Below are 24,099 nucleotides of genomic sequence, written 5' to 3'. Positions count from 1 at the left end.
CCAAATTTCAAATGCTATCCATTTACTTTAAATATCTTTTCATTATTCTTGCCTAACTGCTTCGCTCTTACCTTCAATTTTTTTTTTAACTTCTAAGACTAATCTGGAACTCCCTCTCCCCCTCACAAAATCTCTTCCCACAAATATGTATTGTAGACACTGTCCAAACAAAAGTTACTGCAGACAAATCACACAACAGGTAAATGATAATGTGTTCAACCACTTTCAGTGATGTTCAAATTTTTGTTAATAATACTCACATTTCTATAAGTCTCCTGGAAGACTGGATAACATATAACTTAGTGGATAATAAAACAGACATGTGCAAAACTAAATGTATTTGCAGGACAGTATTTCAGTATTTTAAAAACACTACCCTACAAATACATTTTCATGGTAACAATTACACATTACTGCTGTTCTTTTAAAATAATCATAAATTAATGCCTTGTAAGGAAAAATACTGAGTATTTCTAACCCAAACAAGCTAAAAAAAAAAAAAAAAAAAAAAAAGCATTTTCTAAGTGGGTGTAAGACAGGCAATTAATCACAATCTAGGTATTAGCTACTTCAGTAGTTGTGGCAAAGACTTAGTTGCTCTGTGGCATGTGGGATCTTCCCTGACAGGCACTGAATGCATGTCCCCTGCACTGGCTGGTGGATTCTTAACCACTGGACCACCAGGAAAATCCAAGAGCTATCTCTTTTTTAACTTAACTTCTAATAAACAGATCTATGGCGCCATATATAGTGGATAAACCAACAAGAATGGACATGTTATAAAGTAACTCCTAAACAAGAAACATGTTGTTTAATCTATAAATACTGTTAAGAGTGAATAATACCTTTTCTTTTTTTGAAAGAAAGAATAAAACATCTTCATAGATTTCAAGACGATCACGTTCTGATATTGCATTCCAGACTTCCATCTCTCCGAACATTTGCTCTGCTTTTCTGTTTGTTAAAAAGACTAAATGTTTCTATATTATACCATAAAAAGCAATTTTAAACCATTTAAATTTTATTCTAAATTTAACACCACCAGATGAACACTCTTCCACTCTTAAGTTCATAACGGTATTATCAAGGAAAACTTTTTGGTAATTAAGAAAAAAAAAGACAGCTTAAGTCTTGATCTCTCCTTAGAGACAGTGGCTGCTGCTAAGTTGCTTCAGTCGTGTCCGACTCTATGCGACCCCATAGACGGCAGCCCACCAGGCTCCCCTGTCCCTGAACAGTGGGGATAATACCAATTGAGCAATGTTTTGTAGTTAGGACTACCTCTTTTTCTTAAGGCAGCTACAGAGACTACCAAACCACCCATGGAACTAAACTACAGACTTCAACAAACTCTAAGAAATTTAATTAACAGATAAAATAAGACTATTTAAAGAAAAGAAGAGTTCTTCATTAAGGCTTTTCCAGAAGAGTGAGGAAAATAAGAAAAATATACAGAAAATGAACTCAGTACCTCGTTGCAAAGATGCTAATACTGAATTACTCACAATCTTAAATAATAAAGCACTCAAAAATGAAGAATGCTATGTAAATGTAAACTTGCAAAAATGCTACCATAATAAAAATGGCCCATTTCTATTCTACAAATACAAAAATAATTGAACTTTTATATTAAAGAGAAAAGAGTCAACATTTCATTATTAAATAAGTCTTTCTCCCTTTTTTGTGTTGCTGCTAAGTCACTTCAGTCGTGTCCGACTCTGTGTAACCCCACAGACGGCAGCCCACCAGGCTCCCCCGTCCCTGGGATTCTCCAGGCAAGAACACTGGAGTGGGTTGCCATTTCCTTCTCCAATACATGAAAGTGAAAAGTGAGTGAAGTTGCTCAGTCGTGTCCGACCCTTAGCGAACCCATGGACTGCAGCCTACCAGGCTCCTCTGTCCATGGGATTTTCCAGGCAAGAGTACTGGTAGTCCCCAATTAATAACTAAGTCTATAAATTCCACATTTAGCTATTGATTTATCTTTTATTTTATGAAACTACCACATTCACAATCACTTAAGCTTTATTTAATGAGCATCTACTCTGGATTAGTTACTGTACCTGGCAAAAAGTCTAACATGAAAACAGTACAGTAAACATACACCATAATCAGCAAAAATCTTACTTGTATCTAGTTGTGGAAGTCATTTTCTCATGATTTTCAAGAAAACGCTGAAAGGATTCCTTAGCCTCTTTGTATTTGGATCTTGCTTCTTCTTTTTCTTCTTTCTCTGTTTGGACTTTATAAGCATTAAAGGCCTGTTTTTTTTCACTCAACTTTGCTAAAGCACTAAACAAACAAAAAAAATCATGTAAGAGAAAATGAAGATGATCAAATGTTAGTATCTTGAAAAATAATAAATTTCACTCACAAATTAAGAAAATTTCAGTAAGTTACTAAACACAGAAAATAATTGTAGAAAGTAATTTCTACTTTAAAAATTAATTCTAATTTCTATAGAAGGGTGCCCACATTGTGTGACAAACTTTTTTAACTTTCGGTTCTTACACATAAAGCAACTCTATTATTGGTATCCAAAATAACAAGAAGATCAGTGGGAATAAAAAGTTACATTATTTGACACAAATTCTCTAGGCTTGCTTTGCTAAAAGTAAAAATTAAACAAAAAAACCAAAGTATTACCTATATCGTGGATCATTAATGATCATTTTCATAGCTTGCTCCCATGAAGCGTTAGATGGTACACGCTGAAAATCATTTAATGAAAAGTTAAAATTTCACACAAAACAGTAAGTCATACAACAGAGAACAAAGTATAATACTCACTGCAAACATCAAGCACTTCCCTTTGCAGGAGTTTTAAAAAAGGTCTAAAAAGTAATTTATTGATGCAAGGCAAATGTGTGAAACAGTCTATAGATTAAAAAGAAAACTTAAAACTGAAATTTAAATAGACCATGAATACATTAATACTTTCTTAAAACTACTGATTAGAAAATAGGAAACTTTTATGAATAAAATAAAGGATAATTTCATTTATTAGATACTATATATCATATAAAAATCTGCAATATAAATACCTTTTCTTTTAATAATTCTTTAAATGCTTGCTTTGCCTCCTCTTTAGTATTCCAAGTATATGTTTTTTTTGCTGGTTGGCTTTCTTCCTCTTCTTTTTTGGGAGTAAAACTAAAGAAAGATTTATACATGGTATTTATAATTTAAATAAACACTTGCTTTACTTCAGAAAATAATGTTTTAATTACTCTTTGATGTTTAGGCAAAATTTGACAATTTTAGAATAAACTCATCTATAAGAGACACATTTAATGGAACATAAATCCCGGTATATATTTTCTCTAACATTCAGTTATTAAGACCTCGCACAAAGGCCAAAATAAACATTTACAATGTAACACTATTTTCACTAGTCCACAAGTTTATACTTTTTAATGGCTTATAACTTAACTCAATGCTCTCATTTTTGTGTCTTAATAACAGGCTTTGGGCGCAAGTGTGTATAAAGTAAGATGTAGAGATCAATCTAAATAGAGGTTGGCAAACTATGACCCCCGATACCAAATCCAGACTGCTGCCAATTTCTGTAAATATAGCTTTATCAGAACATGACCCTGCTCCAGAGTTTGCATACTGATTATGGCTGATTGGGTACTGCCTCAGCAGAACTGAGTCACTTTGACACACTATATGACCCACAAACCAAAAGTATTTACTCTTTGAAGGTTTATGAAAAAGTCTGCCAAACACTGATCTCAAAGAGAAAAGAATTAAGAATCATCAACTATACTTGGTTGAGCCATCTTTATGAAAAGTTGTATAATGTTAACATTTCTTCCTTTACAGAAGAGAATGCTGGGAAAAAACACACCAGAAAAAAAAAAAAAAAAACCACCTCAATCCCCCATAGTTAAGCTGAATGCATAGGGGAAGATTATGGAGTACACACTAACAAAAACTAAAATTAACTCACACCCTCTGAATACAATTAACTCACACCCTCTGAATCACACTCAAAATACAAATTAACTCATCCCAATGTTAGTTTGGAATACTTAAAATTATCAAAAATATTGTAAACACCATGGCCAAAAATTACCAGCTGTAAAATGATCTATGAGTAATTAAAATCAAGTTTAATGACTCAAGCACTATAAGGAAGCAGAAAACAATTGTTTGTTAAAAATGTGAAAAATTATTGTGAAAAATAGGATAAGTACAAAAAGATGTAAAAGAATATTACTTGGAAAGGCCTAAACATCTACTAGTAGGAGATTACTTAATGTTCATATAAATAATAAAATGTCTGTCATCATTCAACATGATGGGATATGGATCTCTAATGATGTGGATGTCTCTGATATATTTTAAAAATTAAAAATATGCACATATTTTAAATGCATAGAAAAAAAGGCAGAAAGAATAAAAATATTAACTTTTTTATGCCTTCAAATATACTATATAGATATCTTTTTAAAGCTTATAAACGTTAAGAAAAAAATTTACAAAGCTATTTTCACTTTGGAAAATGCACATTAAAAATAAAACAAGTTCATAAAAAGAGGAAGGGAGATGAAAGCAATATACTTAAATATTAAGATGGGTGATCATGTTTGATTCTTGACATCATGGTTAATATTTTACTTTAATACATGTAGGTATCTTTCAAGTCAAGAAGCACAGCTCAAGGTTACTACTTTTTATAGCTGCAGAAAGCACAGCCATATGAAATTACAAACTGTAAACTTAGAGATGTAGCTCTCTGGCTTTATTAAAAAGCTGTACCAATTTAATCCTACTAACAGTTTTCCTATACATTGTTAAGTGTTATCTTGAGTTTTCCACATTTGTTCAGTATCAACTTTTAGCAACTTCCCTGCAGTGCGATCCTAAGCCGTAACTCAGACTGAAATAGACTTACCCCATCACCAGCACTGCTTTCTAAGCTTAAGTGGATTAGTTTTGCAACACTTTGAGAGCATGATCCCAGAAAAGTAAATCTCAAAAACTGTTATCTAAAGGTGTATGTTTTGATTCTCAATTTTTAAACACTTACTGACCACTGACTAAATTAGCAATTTCCTGTATTAATGATGTCTGCTACTGATTTAAAGGAAACAAGTTACTAGACTTACTCAGCTACAGTTTCCTGCTTAGATGTTTCTTCTCCAGTATTACTAGACACTTCACTTTGATCCTGAACAGAAGGGGTACTAGTAAGTTGTGCTTGTTCTTCAGTAGAAATTGTTACTGTATTTTCATTATCTACAACAGTAGCAACAATCGAAGTAACCTCAGGATCAGGAACAACTGGAACAGTTCCACTGACAGTACTAGAGGCAGAGGTGGAAGCACTGGCATTGGCTGCAGCAGCAGCTGCTGCTGCTGCGGCTGCTGCTGCAACAACAGCAGCTGCTGCTTCTGCAGCAGCCATGGTGCTCATTGTGGTTGGAATTTCTGTTGTAGGAACTGGGGCTGCTGATGTTGTGGTGCACTCTTCTTGTTTACTATATATTTAAAAAAGAGAAAACTAGTCAGTTCAATACAAATAATTGCAAACACAAATAGAGTTTGTTTTAAATTATTATAAAGTCAAATGAATAAGAGAAACTAAAGTGAAAAAGGGCAGTATTGCCAAAAAGGGCAGTAAGCCATCTAAAAAGATTAAAACCACAGTATGAAACAGAATTACTTTAATTTGGCAAACATTTGTGATAACATATAATGCACTGATGCAACAATCTGCATTTCCAAAACCAATAATCATTTTCATTTACAAAATGTCCTATCAGATTGTATTATGCCTTAAAATTCAACTTTTATTGTAAATTTCTTTAAATTTTACTTATTTCACCCACTGAAAGGAAAACCTGGGAAAAGGAAGAGATAGATAAAATATTTCATCTGTTCTCAAATTAACCAAAATCAAATTTTGGACTTTTCTGTAATGGTCTTAATTTGGTAAGGCTGTAGTCCAAATCCAAATAACTGTCTAGGAGCATCATGTGTGTATCTTGAGTACATCTCTTTCCTGTCCCAAATCCTCCAAAGATATCAAATTACCAGGCCTATCATGTTAAATACTATTTACACAGACAATTAAAACAAGGATGTTATAGGAGGATGCTATAAATTTATAAATATGTACTGATGTCCAAAATTGATTACCTGCTTTCTTCAGCTTTGATCATTGCTATTAAAGAGAAAAAAAGAAAAGTTATAAACACTACACAGTTTTTAAATACAATCACTGAAAGCAACTTTAAAAGGAGATAAAAAGTTTCATACAGTAAGATTTAATTTATCAGCCTTAAAAAAAAAAAAAACTACATTTACAGTGCAAGTGCTCTATAAATTCCAGGACAGAAATTAAAGAATAAAAACAAATTTTAAATAACAGCAGGTTTTAGGAGAGCTTATTCCCACAATGCTACCTTCTCAAAGGCGGCTGGCTACTGCAAAAACACCCTCAAAGTATCTGTGTAATTCTGGAATAAAATAACATTTTCCTCAGGGATAAAACTATTTGCTTTTCTTTAAGATACTAAATTCAAAATGGGATCGAATGTGTGTTATGAAATTCCAGCACATATATACTAGCATTGACAGGTAGATAGATAGTTATGCACACCAACTATTTGTAGTAGGGTTATATCAGAAATGAGCTTGACGTTCCTTACATGAATGAAGTGGGAATCTACCTACCTACAATAGTATTACTAGCCAATGCTAGTATAGAAATATAAATTGAGCTTTAAAGATCTTCACTCAGTATTTCAGATTTCAATCTAGTTAAAGTAAATTTTTCTTTACAGGTAACAAAGATATCTCATTTATTCACATTATTAGGGAATGAGGTGCTCCATGTAAATGATAATATAAGCTTAACTCCATGAAAATATTTTTGAAACTTGTCCCCTTTGAAAGGAAATGTGTTTAGAATGGGTGACAAAACATACTAAAGGGGTTATCACTACTAATTAACAAATTCTTCAGATAAAATGATCATCCAAGCTAATGAGGTGACATAGGGAAAAGTTACATAGACATAAGACCACAGTGCCTTTAAGAAATGCTTATTCTCTCTCCTGTCAGATGTCATCTTATGTTTCAAACAGTCCCATTCTCCTACAATTTGTTTTTTACTAACCGGATATAGATTATGACACCAGATTCTATTAGAAGTCAGAGTAAAAAATAAATTCTCAATTCCTACCCATAATCTATTTTAAGTCCTAGGTTTTTATATTAGGTAATATTTCTAGATTTGCAGGAATGTTCTGAATAGTTGAGGATACTAGAATATTCTTCTGTGAGGCATGGTATTTTTATTTAATTCTTCCATAATAAACATAAAAGCTATTTTGCAATGTTGTGCTAAAATAAAATCAGCATTAAATGCAGAGTCTGACAATATGTTAACAGAATTTAAACTGGTAAGAGTTCAAGGTTCTCCATCTGCTAAATGAGTTAAGTCACATATTCCGTGTATGCACCAACACTCACAGCTGTCTTTAGAAATATTGTAGATGATGTCTTTGTTGAATTATCAAATGATGCATTTTTTTTTTGTTTAAAAAAAGAAAGTCCAAGTACAACGTTAAAAACTACAAGCTCATTTATAATATAACCCTTAAATGAAAGGAATTTTTTTAATTAGAAATTTCTCACTGCAGATTTATCCAATTATGGTTAGTGAACATTAGTGACATACTCTAAAAATGTTAAATAATGACAGAAAATGAATTATCAAAGCAGCTCACCATGCAGGTTTGATTTTGTAATAAGACTTCCAGCAACAATGGTATTCTGGTATCCTAGTTTCAGTGGAATCAAATCAAATAAAAATCTATTTAAAATCTATAGAACTGAGATCTAGAGCAACAAGAAAATAAGAGCCCATAAAACTGTTACACCATTTAAAACGTTCTAATCACTTAATTTAAAAAAAATAAGGCCTTTGATTGAACAATCCTATTTATGAAGGACTGCTTCAATGTGAATACCATACATACATAAAAAGTAACATTAAAAATTATTTTTCCCTGTTTTACCTTCAAGATCTTCAAGTTCTTTAGGTTTGGCCCAGCGAGATTCTTTTGTTTGAGAATTGTAATAATAAGGCTTTCCAGAGTCAGACTTGTACTCCTTCCAAGGGCATTTAGATAAAAGTTGCTAAAGTGAAAAAAATAAAAAAACTTCAGATAGTAGTAATAGATTTAGCCTCTTTTCATCATTCACATCACTGATTTTACTAGGTATCATCAACCCATACAATTCTAAACCTTGCAAGATGGTGACAATATAAACAATCACTGCAGGATATTTACTAAGTAAGAGATTTTAAGTTATTTGGTTATTTAAGTTATTTATGTTTGTCTAAGGTAATGTACCTATTAAGGGGCAAGGACAAGATTCAAAACCAGGTCTGATTTTCAAATCCAGATTTGAATGCTCTTGCCATTTACAACCCACCACAGGTAATAATTACCATCCATTTTTCACAAATACTAATACAAATAGGAAAAACAAAATTTAAGAGAAAGTAAAATCTGATTTAGTCATGTTTAGATTTCATTTTCACAAACAATTTATCACAAACCTATGTGACTGCACCATGTAAGGAAGCAGTTTAAGTATAATATACTTAAAACCTAATACACAGAACCTGTTATGGTGGTGGGATGAGAATTCTATTGGAAACAAATCTAATCGGTGTCTGGGACAAATACCTATGGGATAAATAAAAATTTTATCATCTGCCAAATTCCCTTCCCAAGTATTGCTATACTATCATTACTGTAGTGGCCTGAAAAACACTTTTTACCTCTTCAAATTCTTAATTAAGAACGGGAAAAAAAAAAAGAAAAGATGCCAACGATGAAAAACTTTCAAGTATAGCTTTGAAATGCCAGATCAACTCTCACTTAGGACACCAGAGTTCCTAATTAAACCAAATGGAACACTGCTTACCCAGTTTATTCCTTTAATCTTACTTTCATATTTGTATAGTTTGAATGGTAAAATTTACAACATAAAATGGAATAATATATACTCAGGTGAGGGTTGTAGTTTTCAAAGACATAATTCCCCATTCTAAAAGATAGAAGCATTTTAATGTAACTTCATCTCCACGACACTAGCTTCATTGGGAAAACATAAGCACCCAGAAGACATCTGATATCACTCAGGTTTGATATAAAGAAGAAAACAAAGACGAAGTGGAGAGAGAGTATTTTTCCCTTCCAATTTAGTCTTTAAGTCACTTTTAACTTGATAAAGGTTCCTGAGCAGGGGTAAAAATCAGTAAATAAAACTGGCCTGTTCATAGAAGGGAATGAATTTTGTCTTTTTGCTTACTGATGTGACTGTACAAACCCTTTTCTCCTGTGAATGCCTTTGCAGTACCCTTTTCTGATATAGGCGGTACTATTCTTTGGAAAGCCAAATACCTAATAAAACCCTTAAAAAAAAAAAAAAGAAAAGAAAACTCTATCTAACCTCTAACAAACTTTTACCTCAGCAGGAGTTTTAAGATCATCTGGTTTCTCCCAAGTAGACTGTTTTGTTTCAGTATTGTAGTAGTAGGTCCTTCCATCAGGTGATTTATGTTCAGTCCACATTGACTTCTAAGGAAAAATATTAATACAAAGATTCAAATTATGTAACAGTGACAATGACAGTAAACATGAATGTTATTAGTTTCAAAGCAATATATGAAGAAATTAAAAGTATAAAATGGGCATACTTTTGAATAACTGATCAACATAAGTAGGGAGGTAACTGAAAATAGAATATCTTATGAGTACTTCAAAAGCAGCATGGATCAGTTCAGGTTTCAGGATCTCTATTCTACAGTCTCAAAATTATAAGGATACAACTGCTTATATAACTACTACACATAAGACAATCTTTCAGCACCACAAACCTATGCCTTGTGGATAAGAGAATACATGAATGAGATGCTAATGCAGTATAACAGGACTGACCATGACAATTCTAACACAAAGAATATTTACATAAAGTTGAACCAAGTTCTAAACTGACATGCAATAAAGATGCAGGAGTCGAAATTGGAAAGGATGCCTCTGGATGACAATCAGAATTTAATAGTAAACAAGGTGAAATTTAACAGGGATAAAATGTGAATTCAAATGCCTCAACACAAGATGAGAACGTTTTATAAAAACTACTTTGACACAGAATACATATTCATTAATGGTAAGAACCTACTAAAGGTGGTAGTAAGACTTCAAGTATCAATAGATGTGATACCTCAAAGGTTGGTTACAAGCTCTTATAAGGTCACCATATAAACACACGCACACTAACATAAAATAATAATAAAAGATTGGGAAGAACTTTGGAGAGATGATAGATGTCTATAGTCTTGGCGATAACTCCATGAATGTGTATTTATTCCCCAAATCATCCAGTCATACATTATGTACAGCTGTTCATATGTCAATAATAACAGTGTTTTTTAAAAAGTAATTTTCCAAAGAATCATGAATGAATGAATGAATTACTGGATGAAATCAAAGGTACTAAGCCCAGTTCTGGGCATGAGATTTTTCAGATGGTAACAGACTAAAGTATGCTTTTAAAAGGGTTATAAAAATGATCTGTACTAAATTTCTTCAATCTTCTAAAAAGAAAAGGTAAAATCGCTGTCAAACTATCACAGTTTTTACCACTCAGATTTATGTTAAACTTTTTGAAAGGATTTATCCTTATTTAGGAGCTTTCCACATGGCACAAGTGGTGAAGAACCTGCCTGCCAATGCAGGCTGTTAGATGTAAGAGACGCAGGTTCCGCTGGGTCGGGAAGATCCCTTGGAGGAAGGCATGGCAACCCACTCCAGTATTTTTGCCTGGAGAACCTCATGGACAGAGGAGCCAGCAGGCTACAGTCCACAGAGTTGCACAGAATCAGACACAGCTGAAGCGACCTGGCCGCACACACATTCTTAATTAAGACTTGGTTTCATCCCCTATCACTTTTGTGAATACATAAAAGGAAAATAGGCAAATAAAATAGTCTATTCCGCAAAATTTACACTGAGGATGCTTACTGTAACTAAGTTGTTAATGTCTATTATATTTCCACATAATAAAATCCCCTGTTGAACACTAAGAATCTTCCTAGTAAAGCAGCATTTCTTAAAACCCAAAACAGAAGAAGCCATAAAATATCTGAAAACCACTGGTACTGGTTCTTCACTTTCTTCTTAACTATTTAAAACTGCTCTCTATCTTCCCTTCCTTATCAACTTTATTGAGTAATGGAGCAGATCAGCCTTTGATTTCTGCTTGAACGTGGCTCAACACATGATTTCATTGCTTTTCCTATTCTCTCACAACAATCATTTTATTCCTAGCTGATAAAAGAGTGTTGTGTCATTATTTTCACGTCATGATTTTCTTACAAACCACTGACAATCTTCTGATGTTGGTATTTTTGCTGTTCAATCATGCACAACTAGGCTGGAGAACAGAGAGCATAGGTAACATGAACGGTAGAATGCACTCCAGTTTCAAATGTGCTAAATGTTGTAATACATTAACTGAAAACTAAATCAGGGCTTCCCTGGTGGCTCAGCCTGCCAATGCAGGAGACAAGGGTTCCATCCCTGATCCAGAAAGATCCCAAATGCCACAGAACAACTAAGCCCATGCGCCACAACTATCGAGCCTGTGCTCTAGAGCCCAGGAACCACAACTACTGAAGCCGGTGTACCCTAGAGCCCGTGCTCTACAACAAGAGAGGCCACCACAATGAGAAGCTTGCACACCCCAACAAGAGAGTAGCCCAAGCTCGCTCAAACTACAGGAAAGTCCGTGAAGCAACAAAGACCCAACATATCAAAAATATATAAATAGTTAAGAAACATTTGCAAAATGTGGGAAGGGAAAATAAGAAAAGACAATTTAAGGGGACTTCCCTGGTGGCGCAATGGATAAGAATCCACCTGCCAGTGCAGGGGACATGGGTTTCATCTCTAGTCTGGGAAGATTCCAATGCCACGGAGCAACTGAACTACTGAGTGGTGCAACCAAACTACTGAGCCCAAGAGCCCAGCTGCCAAGCCCACAAACTGCAACCACTGAAGCCCAATCTCTCTAGGGACCCTAAGCTTCAACTACTAAGCCTGCATGTCACTACTGAAGCCTGTGCATCTAGAGCCTATACTCCACAACAAAAGCAGCAGCCAACACAATGAGAAGTCTGTGTACCACAATGAAGAGCTCACCCCAACTAGAGAAAGCCCAAACAGAGCAACTAAGAACCAAATGAATCATAAATAAATAAATACACACACACACACACACACACACACACACACACACACACACACACACACAAAACAAAAAAAGACAACTTGAGGATGTAAATCAACGTAATTTTAACAAAACTAGGTGAGGTAAGATGATTATTTTCTGTAATTCCTGAAAAGGGAACTAGAGTTATGTGAAGGAATTACAGACAGCCATTAGAATTCAAAGAAATTACCTGACCAAATTTGGGCTGTTTAGTAACAAAATGACTAGCCCTTCTGAGACTTGTTAATAATTCCATTCCATAAACAGTCAGAACCTTACAGAATGGATTTCTGAATGATGTAGCAGGATAGTTAGGTTACTGCGAAAGTGAAAGTGTGAAAGCATTAGTTGCTCAGTCGTGTCTGAGACTTTTAGACCCCATACCAAGTTCCTCTGTCCATGGGATTCTCCACGCAAAAATACTGGAGTGGGTTACCATTCCCTTCTCCAGAGGATCTTTCCGACCCAAGGATTGAACTCAGGTCTCCCACACTGTAGGCAGATTCATTACCATCTAAGCCACCAGGGAAGCCCCTAGATAACTGCAAGGGTATTTAAATTCCTTAACTTGTTCCAGCACCTTTGCAGAACAAGACAACTACAATCTCTCTGGAGCAAACATTAAATAACTGCTGAAAATGAAATGAAAAAGTGATACAGTAAGAGACACATATGGAAGCTTCAACTGTATGGGTAATGTTTACTTCATAAATTAAATGGTATTAACATAGACAAAACAAACATATGACATAACAGAATGAAAAAGGAAAGGACTATGTGCTCTTCACCAATAATGGGAAGAGAAGATACAAAACAGTAAGCAATTTAGCATTCACTACCTATTACTTTATTTGAATTTTAAAAGCAGGTAAGACCATTATCCTCATTTTACAAATTAAAAAAACAAAGCTTACAAGGGTTAACAACTTGCTCACAGTGATTCAGTTAATAACACTGTTTCAAGCTTGCATTCAGGGACAGTCTAATAGACAAATTCATGGTCAACCATTTAATATTAAGCCCTGTACTAACTGCTTTGCATCAGTTATCAGTTAACTCCTTTAATAATCCTTTTTAATAACCCTTTTAAAAACCCTATGAGGTAGGTACCATTTACTAGCCTCACTTTATGGAAGAGAAAGGGAGCAGAAGAAAGTAAAGTAACCCTCCCAGCCCAAAACTAAGGTCTTACTACGGATCAAGGGTCCAGCTCTTCTCATCAATAGAAACTGAATCATTTCAGACAGGAATATAAATTCTGTATAAAAGTCTTAAGCAATACGCCAAATTTACTTATAAAAAGTCAATTTTGGAGTGAGAAAAGTCATTTATCTGATAAATGTTTCACTCTTTTACCTTAAAAATATCTAATCTGCAACTTACAGTAAAATTATGTTTCTGGTCAAAACTAGCAATATTTTAAAAGCTTAAAAACAAATATATCTGAATGTTGACATAAAAAACATTATCAACAACTAACAACTAGAGAGTTATCTTCATAGGCTAAAATATGATCTAGGCAAGTAGTTATTAAGTATTGACAGTCACATTAGTATAGGCTATGTATAAAACATTTGCCTACAAAATTATTGTTTTTTAAAAAACATGAGTTCCCAAAGCAATAAGCAAAAGTTACCTATCAAAGACTTAAGATAATTCAATAACTACCCAAAGACAGTTCAATTACAGTCCTCCATTCATACTATAAACTCAGATCTGCTTTTAATACAATGAAAAATATGCAGTGCTAACTAGAAACAGTAAGATACTGCAATCAATGATGTAGTGGCACAATATATGCCGAAAATACCTGAAAGGAAAAAAAACAAAAACAAAATCCTGGGTATAAGGGGGGGAAAATGCACATACATAATTATCAAGAGATCTTACATACTTTTCAGAGTCAAAAAAGCTAGTCAACAACTGGGTTGTGAATAAACTCAGCACATTCAAACTCTAAATGTAAACATTTATACAATGTGTAAGCTCAACTGAATGAAAAAAAATGACTAAACCATTTTTTTTAAATGACTAAATAAAACACTAAGAAATGTAGAAAAGCCCCTCACTACTCTAAATAAGGAAAATAAACCACAGACAGAGAACAGATTCACAACCAATTTCAAAATCTAGAGGAAACGATTTCCTTCCAAACTATTTACCAAAATTCACCCAAAAGAAAAACATCACACTTGAATATTTCAGTTACCATAGATGCAACTGAAAGAAACTTAACCAGCTGATTTTACAGCAGAACTCTAAGGAACCTTTCAAGAACAGAGTATTACAATATTATTTCAGATCACAGAAAGAGATGAAAAGCTCTTTATAAGAATAACAAAGCACAACAGAAAAATATCAAAAAAGAAAAACAGGCAATGATGCTTATAAATATAAGAATTAAAATATTAGCCAAGAGGATTCTACAATGTATACACTTTGAAAAAGTAGAATTTATTATATAAAAGTGCTAGCGTAATTCAATATTAGGCAACGTGTAAAAGTATTTCTATTAACAAACAGAGGAAAAAAATAATAATCCACCACCACCACAGGATCACACCAATAGACTTGGTACAACCTGGTGGCTCAGACAGTAAAGAATCTCTCTGCAATGCAGGAGATCCAAGTTCCATCTTTGGGTTGGGAAGATCCCTTGGAGAAGGGAAATGGCAAGCCACTCCAGTAATCTTGCCTGGAGAATTCCATGGACAGAGGAGTCTGGTGTGCTATATAATAGCCCATGGGGTCGAAAAGAGTTGGACAACTGAGCTACTTTGACTTTCACTTTTCACAACCAAACTACATCCTGAAAATCATGGTGATTTGTAAGTCTTACAAAATAAATAGAAACAAAAAATTCTCAATAAAATAATAAAAAGAAAAATATTTAAATGATAATTTATCAAAAACCAATAAAAATTATTCTAAATCCACTTCTATTACCAAAACATGAGTCTGAAATCACCATAATTCAATGAATACAGCATGGCAATAAAATTAAATGACTGGTATTAAGTTAGGGAAAAAGATCAATTCTCCTGCCTTTACTTTGCTGAAGACTTCTATAAAATCTAATCTAACTATCCAGAGACTGTGATAATATATACATTATATAGCTGGCTATGAGATATATCATACATACATTTATTTTGCACTTGAGCCTTAAAATACAAAGCAACAAGAGAAAAATATGGGAGAACAAGATGAAAAAAGATTTTAATATACCTATCTCCTTAGGGAGATCAAGCAGATGAGATATGCCAAGATACAGAATAACAAAATAACTTTAAACTGTCAGCACAAAAAAATACTCCTAACATTGGTCTTGACACAGAACATAAGTGACGCTTTAATAAACTGCAAACAATCAACATCTTATAGACTGTGCTTTCTGATCACAATACAAAAAGGTATGCCTTATAAAAAATAAGTCAAATGCATGATCAATGAAATAAATAATTTTATGGACTTATAAATAAATAATAACTTATAAACCATAAATAAATAATGGACTTAATTGAAATTAAAAACTTCTGCTTTCCCAAAGACAGTTCAAAGAACGAAAAAAGCAGCAAATTATTTGCAAAAGACATATCCATTTAAGTACTATTAACCAGAATAATTTTCCAATTTATATTTAAAAAAAAACACAAAAAACTCTTTAAACTTAACAAAAGTGCGCTCCTGGGAAAATAAAAACATTAATTTGAAAAAATACATGCACCCAAATGTTCACAGTAGAATTATTTACAATTGCCAGGGCAAGGAAGGAACCTAAGGGGTTTATCAACAGATGAATGGATAAAGAAAAGGTGGTAAAAACACACACACACACACACACACACACACACACACACACACACACAGACCTGTGCATGCACAAACAACTGAATACTATTCAGAAAACCACCAGACCATTTACGTATGACCTAAATCAAATACCTTACGATTTTACAGTGGAAGTGACAAATACATTCAAGGGATTAGATCTGATCGAGTGCCTGAAGAACTAAGGACTGAGGTTCGTGACATTGTACAGCAGACAGGGATCAAGACCATCCCCAAGGGAAAAAAAATGCAAAAAGGCAAAGTGGTTGTCTGAGGCAGCCTTACAAATAGCTGAGGAAAGAAGAGAAGCTAAAGGAAAAGGAGAAAAGGAGAGATATATCCATCTGAATGCAGAGTTCCAAAGAATAGCACGGAGACATAAGAAAGCCTTCCTCAGTGATCACTGCAAAGAAACAGGAAAAACAATAGAATGGGAAAGACTAAAGATCTCTTCAACAAAATCAGATATACCAAGGGAACATTTCATGCAAGGATGGACACAATCAAGGACAGAAATGGTATGGACCTAACAGAAGCAGAAGATATTAAGAAGAGGTGGCAAGAATACACAGAGGAACTATACGAAAAAGATCTTCATGATCCACATAATCACGATGGTGTGACCTAGAGCCCAACATCCTGGAATGTGAAGTCAAGTGGGCCTTAAGCAGCATCACTATGAACAAAGCTAGTGGAGGTGATGGAATTCCAGTTGAGCTATTTCAAATCCTAAAAGATGATGCTGTGAAAGTGCTGCACTCAATATGCCAGCAAATTTTTGAAAACACAGTAGTGGCCACAGGACTGGAAAAGGTCAGTTTTCATTCCAATCCCTAAGAAAGGCAATGCCCTAGAAAAACTACTGCACAATTGCACTCATCTCACACGTTAGCAAAGTAATGCTCAAAATTCTCCAAGCCAGGCTTCAACAGAACGTGAACCATGAACTTTCCGATGTTCAAGCTGGATTTAGAAAAGGCAGAGGAACCAGAGATCAAATTGCCAACATCCACTGGATCATTGAAAAAGCAAGAGAATTCCAGAAAAACATCTATTTCTGCTTTATTGACTATGCCAAAGCCTTTGCCTGTGGAAAATTCTTCAAGAGATGGGAATACCAGAGCACCTTACCTGCCTCCTGGGCAATCTGTATTCAGGTCAAGAAGCAACATTTAGAACAAGACATGGAACAACAGACTGGTTCCAAATTGGGAAAGGAGAATGCCAAGGCTGTATACTGTCACCCTGCTTACTTAACTTATACGCAGGGTACATCATGCGAAATGCTGGGCTGGATAAAGCACAACCTGGAATCGAGATTGCCAGGAGAAATATCAATAACCTCAGAAACGCAGATGATACCACTCTTATGGCAGAAAGCGAAGAAGAACTGAAGAGCCTCTTGATGAAGGTGAAAGAAGAGAGTGAAAAAGCTGGCTTAAAACTCAACATTCAAAAAACTAAGATCATGGCATCCGGTCCCATCACTTCATGGCAAATAGATGGGGAAACACTGGAAATAATGAGAGACTTATCTTTTGGGGCTCCAAAATCATTGCAGATGGTGATTGCAGCCATGAAATTAAAAGATGCTTGATCCTTGGAAGAAAAGCTATGACAAACCTAGACAGCATATAAAAAAGCAGAGACATTACTTTGCCAACACAAGTCCATCTAGTCAAAGCTATGGTTTTTCCAGTCGTCATGTATGGATGCGAGAGTTGGACTATAAAGAAAGCTGAGTGCTGAAGAATTGATGGTTTTGAACTATGGTGTTGGAGAAGACTCTTGAGAGTCCCTTGGACTGCAAGGAGAGCCAACCAGTCCATCCTAAAAGAAATCAGTCCCGAATATTCATTGGAAGGTCTGATGCTGAAGCTGAAATTCCAATACTTTGGCCACCTGATGTGAAGAGCTGACTCATTTGAAAAGACCCTGATGCTGGGAAACACTGAAGGAAGGAGAAGAAGGGGACGACAGAGAATGAGATGACTGGATGGCATCACCGACTCAGTGGACATGAGTTTGAGCAAGCTATGGAAGTTGGAGATGGACAGGGAAGACTTGTGTGCTGCAGTCCATGGGGTCGCAAAGAGTTAGACATGACTGCATGACTGAACTGAACTGAAAGTAATTTTGAACTAGTTCTTCATGTTTTGGAATAGAAAGTGTGACTACATCAAACTAAAAAGCTTCTGCACAGTAAAGAAAACAGCACGAAAAAATAATCTTTGGAGTGGGAGAAAATGTTTGCAAACCATATAACTGATACAGGGCTAATATCCACAATACATAAGAAACTCCTACAAATAAATAGCAAGAAATCACAAATAATCCAATTAAAGAATGGGTGAAAAAGGCATACATATGGCCATAAGGTACATTAGATACTCAACATCGCTAATCAGAGAAACACAAATCAAAACCATAATGAAATATCACCTCACACCTGTCAGGATTGCTGTTATCAAAAAACCAAGAAATAACAAATGCTGGCAAGGGTGTGCAGAAATTGGAACACCAGTATACCATTGGTAGAAAATAAGCTGTATGGCCACAATGGAAAACAGTATGGAAGTTTCTTATAAAACTGCACTTGAGCATCATATATAGTAGCTAAGATATGGAAATAATCTAACTGTCCATGGATGAATTAATGGATAAAGAAGATATATATAAAATACACACAAAGCAAAACAATGTAGCCATAAAAATTAAATGAATGAAATCTTGCCATCTGCAAAACATGTATGGACCTAAGTGAAATAAGCCAGTGAGAGAAAGACAAGTATTATATGATCTCACTTTCAAGTAGATTGTAAAAAAAAAAAACAAAAAAATCCAAGCTTACAGAAACAGAGAACAGATCAATGGCTGCCGTAGAGGAGGGTGGTTTGAGGGGTAGAGAAATGGGTGAAGAGGGTCCAAATGTACAAATTTTTAGCTATAAAACAAGGAAATCACGGGGGGTAAAATGTACAACATGGTGAGTATAGTTAATAATACTGTATTATGTCTTTGAAAGTTGCGTACAGTAAGTCTTAAAATTCTACCTCACAAGAAAAAAGAACGTTAGTATGTTAACTAGATTTATTTGTAGTAATCATTTTACAAGTATACAAGTACCATACCGAACCACTGCATTTTACACCTGAAACTAATATAATGTTTTATGTCAATTATACTTAATGAAAACATAAAAAAAAATTTCGTAAGCTTTCCCCAATATTTACATGTCTTAGGACATGTATCATAGTGAGCACCTACTAGGGAGGGTAAACTGGAGTAAAGATGAAGTGAAAGTGAAAGTCACTCATTCATGTCCGACTCTTTGCAACCCCACGGACTGTGCAGTCAATGGAATTCTCCAGGGCAGAATACTGAAATGGGTAGCCATTCCCTTCCCCAGGGTATCTTCCCAAACCAGGGATCGAACCCAGCTCTCCCACTGCAGGCGAATTCTTTACCAGCTGAGCCACCAGGAAAGCCCAAAGAAGAAGAACAAAGTGAAAAAATATGAGGAAGCCTGCATGGATCAACAATAATGACCATAGTCTGAAAGCTACAAGTAACTCAAATTTGTGTACCAGAAATCTAAAAAGAATAAAAAAACAAGCTTTCAAACAAATACATTCTATTTTTGGATAGGAAAACTTAACTGAAAAACATGAAATGTTAGTTCTCTTAAAATGGAAGAATTAAATTTAATTCCAGATAAAAACACAATTTTGCCTCTTAAGCATCTCTCTGTTGACGTATTTACAGATTATTTTTCAGCAAGGACAGGGAAATGCACATGCTAATATCTGAAAACAGCAAAGGAAATAATGAAAAGAGAAACCATGAACAACTTGTCTTATTAAATATGAAATCTACTCTAAGTTTCCCTGGTGGCTCAGTGGCACACAATCCATCTGCCAACGTAGGAGACACAGGTTCAATCCTAAGAGTCCCTGGAAATGGAAATGGCAACTCACTCCAGTATTTTTTTTAACTGACTTTTAATTGAAGGATGATTGCTTTATAGTATTGTGTTGGCGCTTGTCAACACTCTAGTACTCTTGCCTCGGAAAACCCACGGACAGAAGAGCCTAACAGACTACAGTCCAGGGGTCATCAGTCAGACATGAGTTGGGTGACTAAACAACAATAATCAGAAAAAGGTATAACACTGAATTAGAAATAGAGTGGAAAAGAAAACCGAGAAACAGATGTCAGAATATGTGAGAGTTTAATGTATGACAAAGAAAGCTATTTCCATCAAGTGAGAAAAATAAAGGTTTGACACACAACTGAAATAACCAAAATATTAATCGTGGTGGTTTCCTCATGGAAAAAGAAACTTAAGGTAATTTACTTTCTTCTTTTTAACTTATGTCTATTTCATTTTCCTCCCAGTGAGCCCATATTATTTAAATAAGCAGGAAAAACAAGACGCTATCATCAGTCAAAACCAAAAAGACATATAATGAAAAAATACCACGTGGATATTTTATAACCATTCAACTTTTAAACCTTTTAAAAAAGATATAAGTTTAGTATATTTAAATACAGTTCACAATTAAACATCTTTCCCCTCAAATTTACCATACCTGCAATTAATTCACAGCTTTCTGAATTTTCTCAACTATATGAGAATGACAACTACCTCTCAGGACTACTGTTTTGATTAAATGAGATTACACACATAAACTTCATAGAGCTTTAAGGGGAAAAAAAAACACCAGAACACACTTGGAGGCTAAAGAATAGAGCTATTATCAATAACCATAAAATAGTCATCTTTAAGTGAGGCCTCAGGCTTACATTATTTTTCTAAACACCATGAAAACGTATGAGAAAAGAGCATTCAGAACATTAGCAAAAGAACTAGAATATTACTATCTTAAAATTAAGTACTGAGGGAAAGAAAATGCCGTATAGCAATGTCATTCTCTCCTTTCCTAAGGAAAATCAATCAACTTTTGCCTGATTCTGTGTCAAGGAAGATACAAGCAAAGAAGTATTTTAAATGACTAAATATTAGGAAAAATCTACATCAAACTTACAGTAATAGACAAAAGTAGACAAACTTTTGTTTACAAAGGAGTACGTTCTAATGTAATGCTTAATTGAAAATTATCAATTACTGTATACCTGTTTCCACTCTAATTGTGATGGGGAGAATTCAAATCCTGTAAAAACTGATTTATATTTGATTCCCATCTCTCTCATTACCCCTTCACAGATTACAGCACAGCCATGGCGAAGGGGATTGGGTAATTCAATAAAGCTATGAGCCATGCCCTGCAGGGTTACCCAAGACTGCTAAGTCATAGTGAAGAGTTCTAACAAAACGTGGAATAGCAAATCACTCCAGTATTCTTGCCAGGAGAACCCCACGAACAGTATGAAAAGGCAAAATGATATACTGGAAGATAAGCCCCCTATGTCAGAAGGTGTCCAATAGCTACTGGAGAAGAGCGATAAATAGCTCTAGATTCTAGAATGAAGCAGCTATGCCAAAGCAAAAAACAACTCTCAGTTGTGGATGTGTCTGGTGGTGAAAGTAAAGTCTGATACTGTAAAAAACATAATACTGCATAGGAAACAGGAATGTTAGGTCCATGAGTCAAGGTAAATTGGAAGTGGTCAAACAGGAGATGGCCAAGAGTGAACACTGACATCTTATGAATCAGTAAACTAAAACTGATGGCAATGGCTGACTTTAATTCAGATGACCACTGTATCTACTACTGTGGGCAAGAATCCCACAGAAGAAATGAAGTAGCCCTCATAGTCAAAAGAATCAAAATGCAGTATTTGGGTACAATCTTAATAACAACAGAATCAACTTCATTCGTCTCCAAGGCAAACCATTCAACATCTCAGCATGTCTATGTGCCAACCACTAATACCGAAGAAGTTGAAGATGACTGGTTAAAGAACACCTTCTAGAAATACCGTAAAAAAAAAAAAAAAAAAAGTCCTTTTCACCATAGGGGATTGGAATGCAAAAGCAAAAAGTCAAGAGATACTCAGAATAACAGGCAAATGTGGACTTGGGAGTACAAAATGAAGCAGGGCAAAGGCTAACAAGAGTTTTGTCAAGAGAACATGCTGGTCATAGCAAACGTTTCAACAACTCAAAAATAACTCTATACATGAACATCACCAGATGGTCAATACCAAAATCAGACTGATTATATTCTTTGTAGCCAAGATGAAGAAGCCCTACACAGTCAGCAAAAACAAGACCTGGAGCCAACTATGGCTCAGATCATGAGCTCCTTATTGCAAAATTCAGGCTTAAATGGAAGAAAGGAGGGAAAACCACTAGGCCATTCAGATATGACCTAAATCAAATTCCTTATGATTATACAGGGAAGTGACAAATAGTTAACGGGTTAGGTCTCACAGATAGAGTGCCTGAAGAACTATGGACGGAGGTGTAACACTGTATAGGAAGCAGTGATCAAAATCATACCCAAGAAAAACAAATGCAACAAGGCAAAGTGGTTATCTGAGGAGGCTTTACAAATAGCTGAGGAAAGAAGAGAAGTAAAAGGCAAGGGAGAAAGGTAAAGATATACCCAACTGAGCACAGAGTTCCAGAGAACAGCAAGGAGAGATAAGAAGGACTTCTTAGATGGGCACGATGAAGGACAGAAATGGTTAAGGACCTAACAGAAGCAGAAGAGATTAAAAGGAGGCAACAACACACAGAAAAACAATATATATATATATGTGTGTGTGTGTGTGTGTGTATGTACATATATATATATATGAAAGGTCTTACTGACCCAGATAACTATGACTGTTTTAAAAATCTAGATGATCTACATGGTCACTCACCTGGAGCCAGATATCCTGGAGTATGAAATCAAGTGGGCATTACTACAACAAAGCTAGTGGAGGTGACAGAATTCCAACTGAGTTATTTAAAATCCTAAAAGATGATGCTGTTAAAGTACTGCACTCAATATGCCAGCAAATTTGGAAAACTCAGCAGTGACCACAGTTCTGGAAAAGGTCAATTTCCATTCCAATCCCAAAGAAAGGCAACACCAAAGAGTATTCAGACCAACGAACAATGCACTCATTTCATATGCCCGTAAGGTAATGTTTAAACCCCTTCAAGCTAAGCATCAGCAGTACATGAACCGAGGATCTCCAGATGTACAAGCTGGGTTTAAAAAAGGCAGAGGAACCAGAGATCAAATTGCCAAGGTTCGCTGGTCATGGAGAAAGCAAAGAAATTCTGGAAAAACATCTACTTCTGGTTCATGTGCTGCTCGTGCTAAGTTGCTTCAGTTGTGTCCGACTCTGCAACCCCATGGACTATAACCTGTCAGGCTCCTCTGTCCGTGGGATTCTCCAGGGCAAGCATACTGGAGTGGTTTGCCATTTCCTTCTCCAACTTCTGCTTCATTGACTATGCTAAAGCCTTAGACTGTGGGGACCACAGCAAACTGTGGAAAATTCTTAAAAGACATGGGAATAGAGATCACCTTACCTATCTCCTGAGAACCTGTATGTAGGTCAAGAAGCAACAGTTAGAATCAGACATGGAACAACGGACTGGTTCCAAATTGGGAAAGGAGTACAACAAGGGTGTATACTGTCACTCTGCTTATTTAACTTATATGCAGAGTACATCATGCGAAATGCCGGACTGGATGAATCTCAAGCTAGAATCAAGACTGCTGGGAGTAATACCAACAACCTCAAATACGCAGATGATTCCACTCTTAATGGCAGAATGTGAAGAGGAACTAAAGAGCCTCCTGATGAAAGTGAAAGAGGAGAGCGGAAAAAGCTGGCTTAAAACTTAACATTCAAAAAACTAAGATCATGGCATTTGGTTCCATCACTTCACGGCCAACAGAAAGGGGAAAAGTGGAAACAGTGACAGACTTTACTTTCTTGGGCTTCAAAATCACTGTAGATGGTGACTGCAGCCAAGAAATTAAAAGATGCTTG

The 24,099-nt window shown here is 35.1% G+C and overlaps 1 protein-coding gene across 50 annotated transcripts in view; it reads right to left on the bottom strand.

The window, feature by feature from the left end:
- Window positions 1-24,099, bottom strand: part of PRPF40A (pre-mRNA processing factor 40A) — a 57,938-nt gene that overhangs the window by 15,188 nt on the left and 18,651 nt on the right. For 29 of the 50 annotated variants that reach the window (XM_081577994.1, XM_081577995.1, XM_081578023.1 and 26 more), the window contains 9 exons: window positions 9,501-9,611; window positions 8,037-8,157; window positions 7,746-7,799; window positions 6,151-6,175; window positions 5,118-5,489; window positions 3,045-3,153; window positions 2,647-2,711; window positions 2,128-2,292; window positions 846-954 (listed from right to left, as the gene is read on the bottom strand). In XM_081577994.1, the coding sequence (XP_081434120.1) occupies window positions 846-954; window positions 2,128-2,292; window positions 2,647-2,711; window positions 3,045-3,153; window positions 5,118-5,489; window positions 6,151-6,175; window positions 7,746-7,799; window positions 8,037-8,157; window positions 9,501-9,611 (1,131 nt within the window). The remainder of the gene's footprint in view (window positions 1-845; window positions 955-2,127; window positions 2,293-2,646; window positions 2,712-3,044; window positions 3,154-5,117; window positions 5,490-6,150; window positions 6,176-7,745; window positions 7,800-8,036; window positions 8,158-9,500; window positions 9,612-24,099) is intronic. The other 21 variants (XM_081578048.1, XM_081578045.1, XM_081578047.1 and 18 more) reach the window with 2 other exon arrangements.

The sequence above is a fragment of the Giraffa tippelskirchi genome, chromosome 3 (assembly GCF_054371585.1).
Source record: "Giraffa tippelskirchi isolate mGirTip1 chromosome 3, T2T-mGirTip1v1.2.pri, whole genome shotgun sequence".
In the NCBI taxonomy this organism is placed as follows: domain Eukaryota; kingdom Metazoa; phylum Chordata; class Mammalia; order Artiodactyla; family Giraffidae; genus Giraffa; species Giraffa tippelskirchi.
Note: the sequence above shows the minus strand (reverse complement) of the source record. Positions and strands in the feature narration are given on the sequence as shown.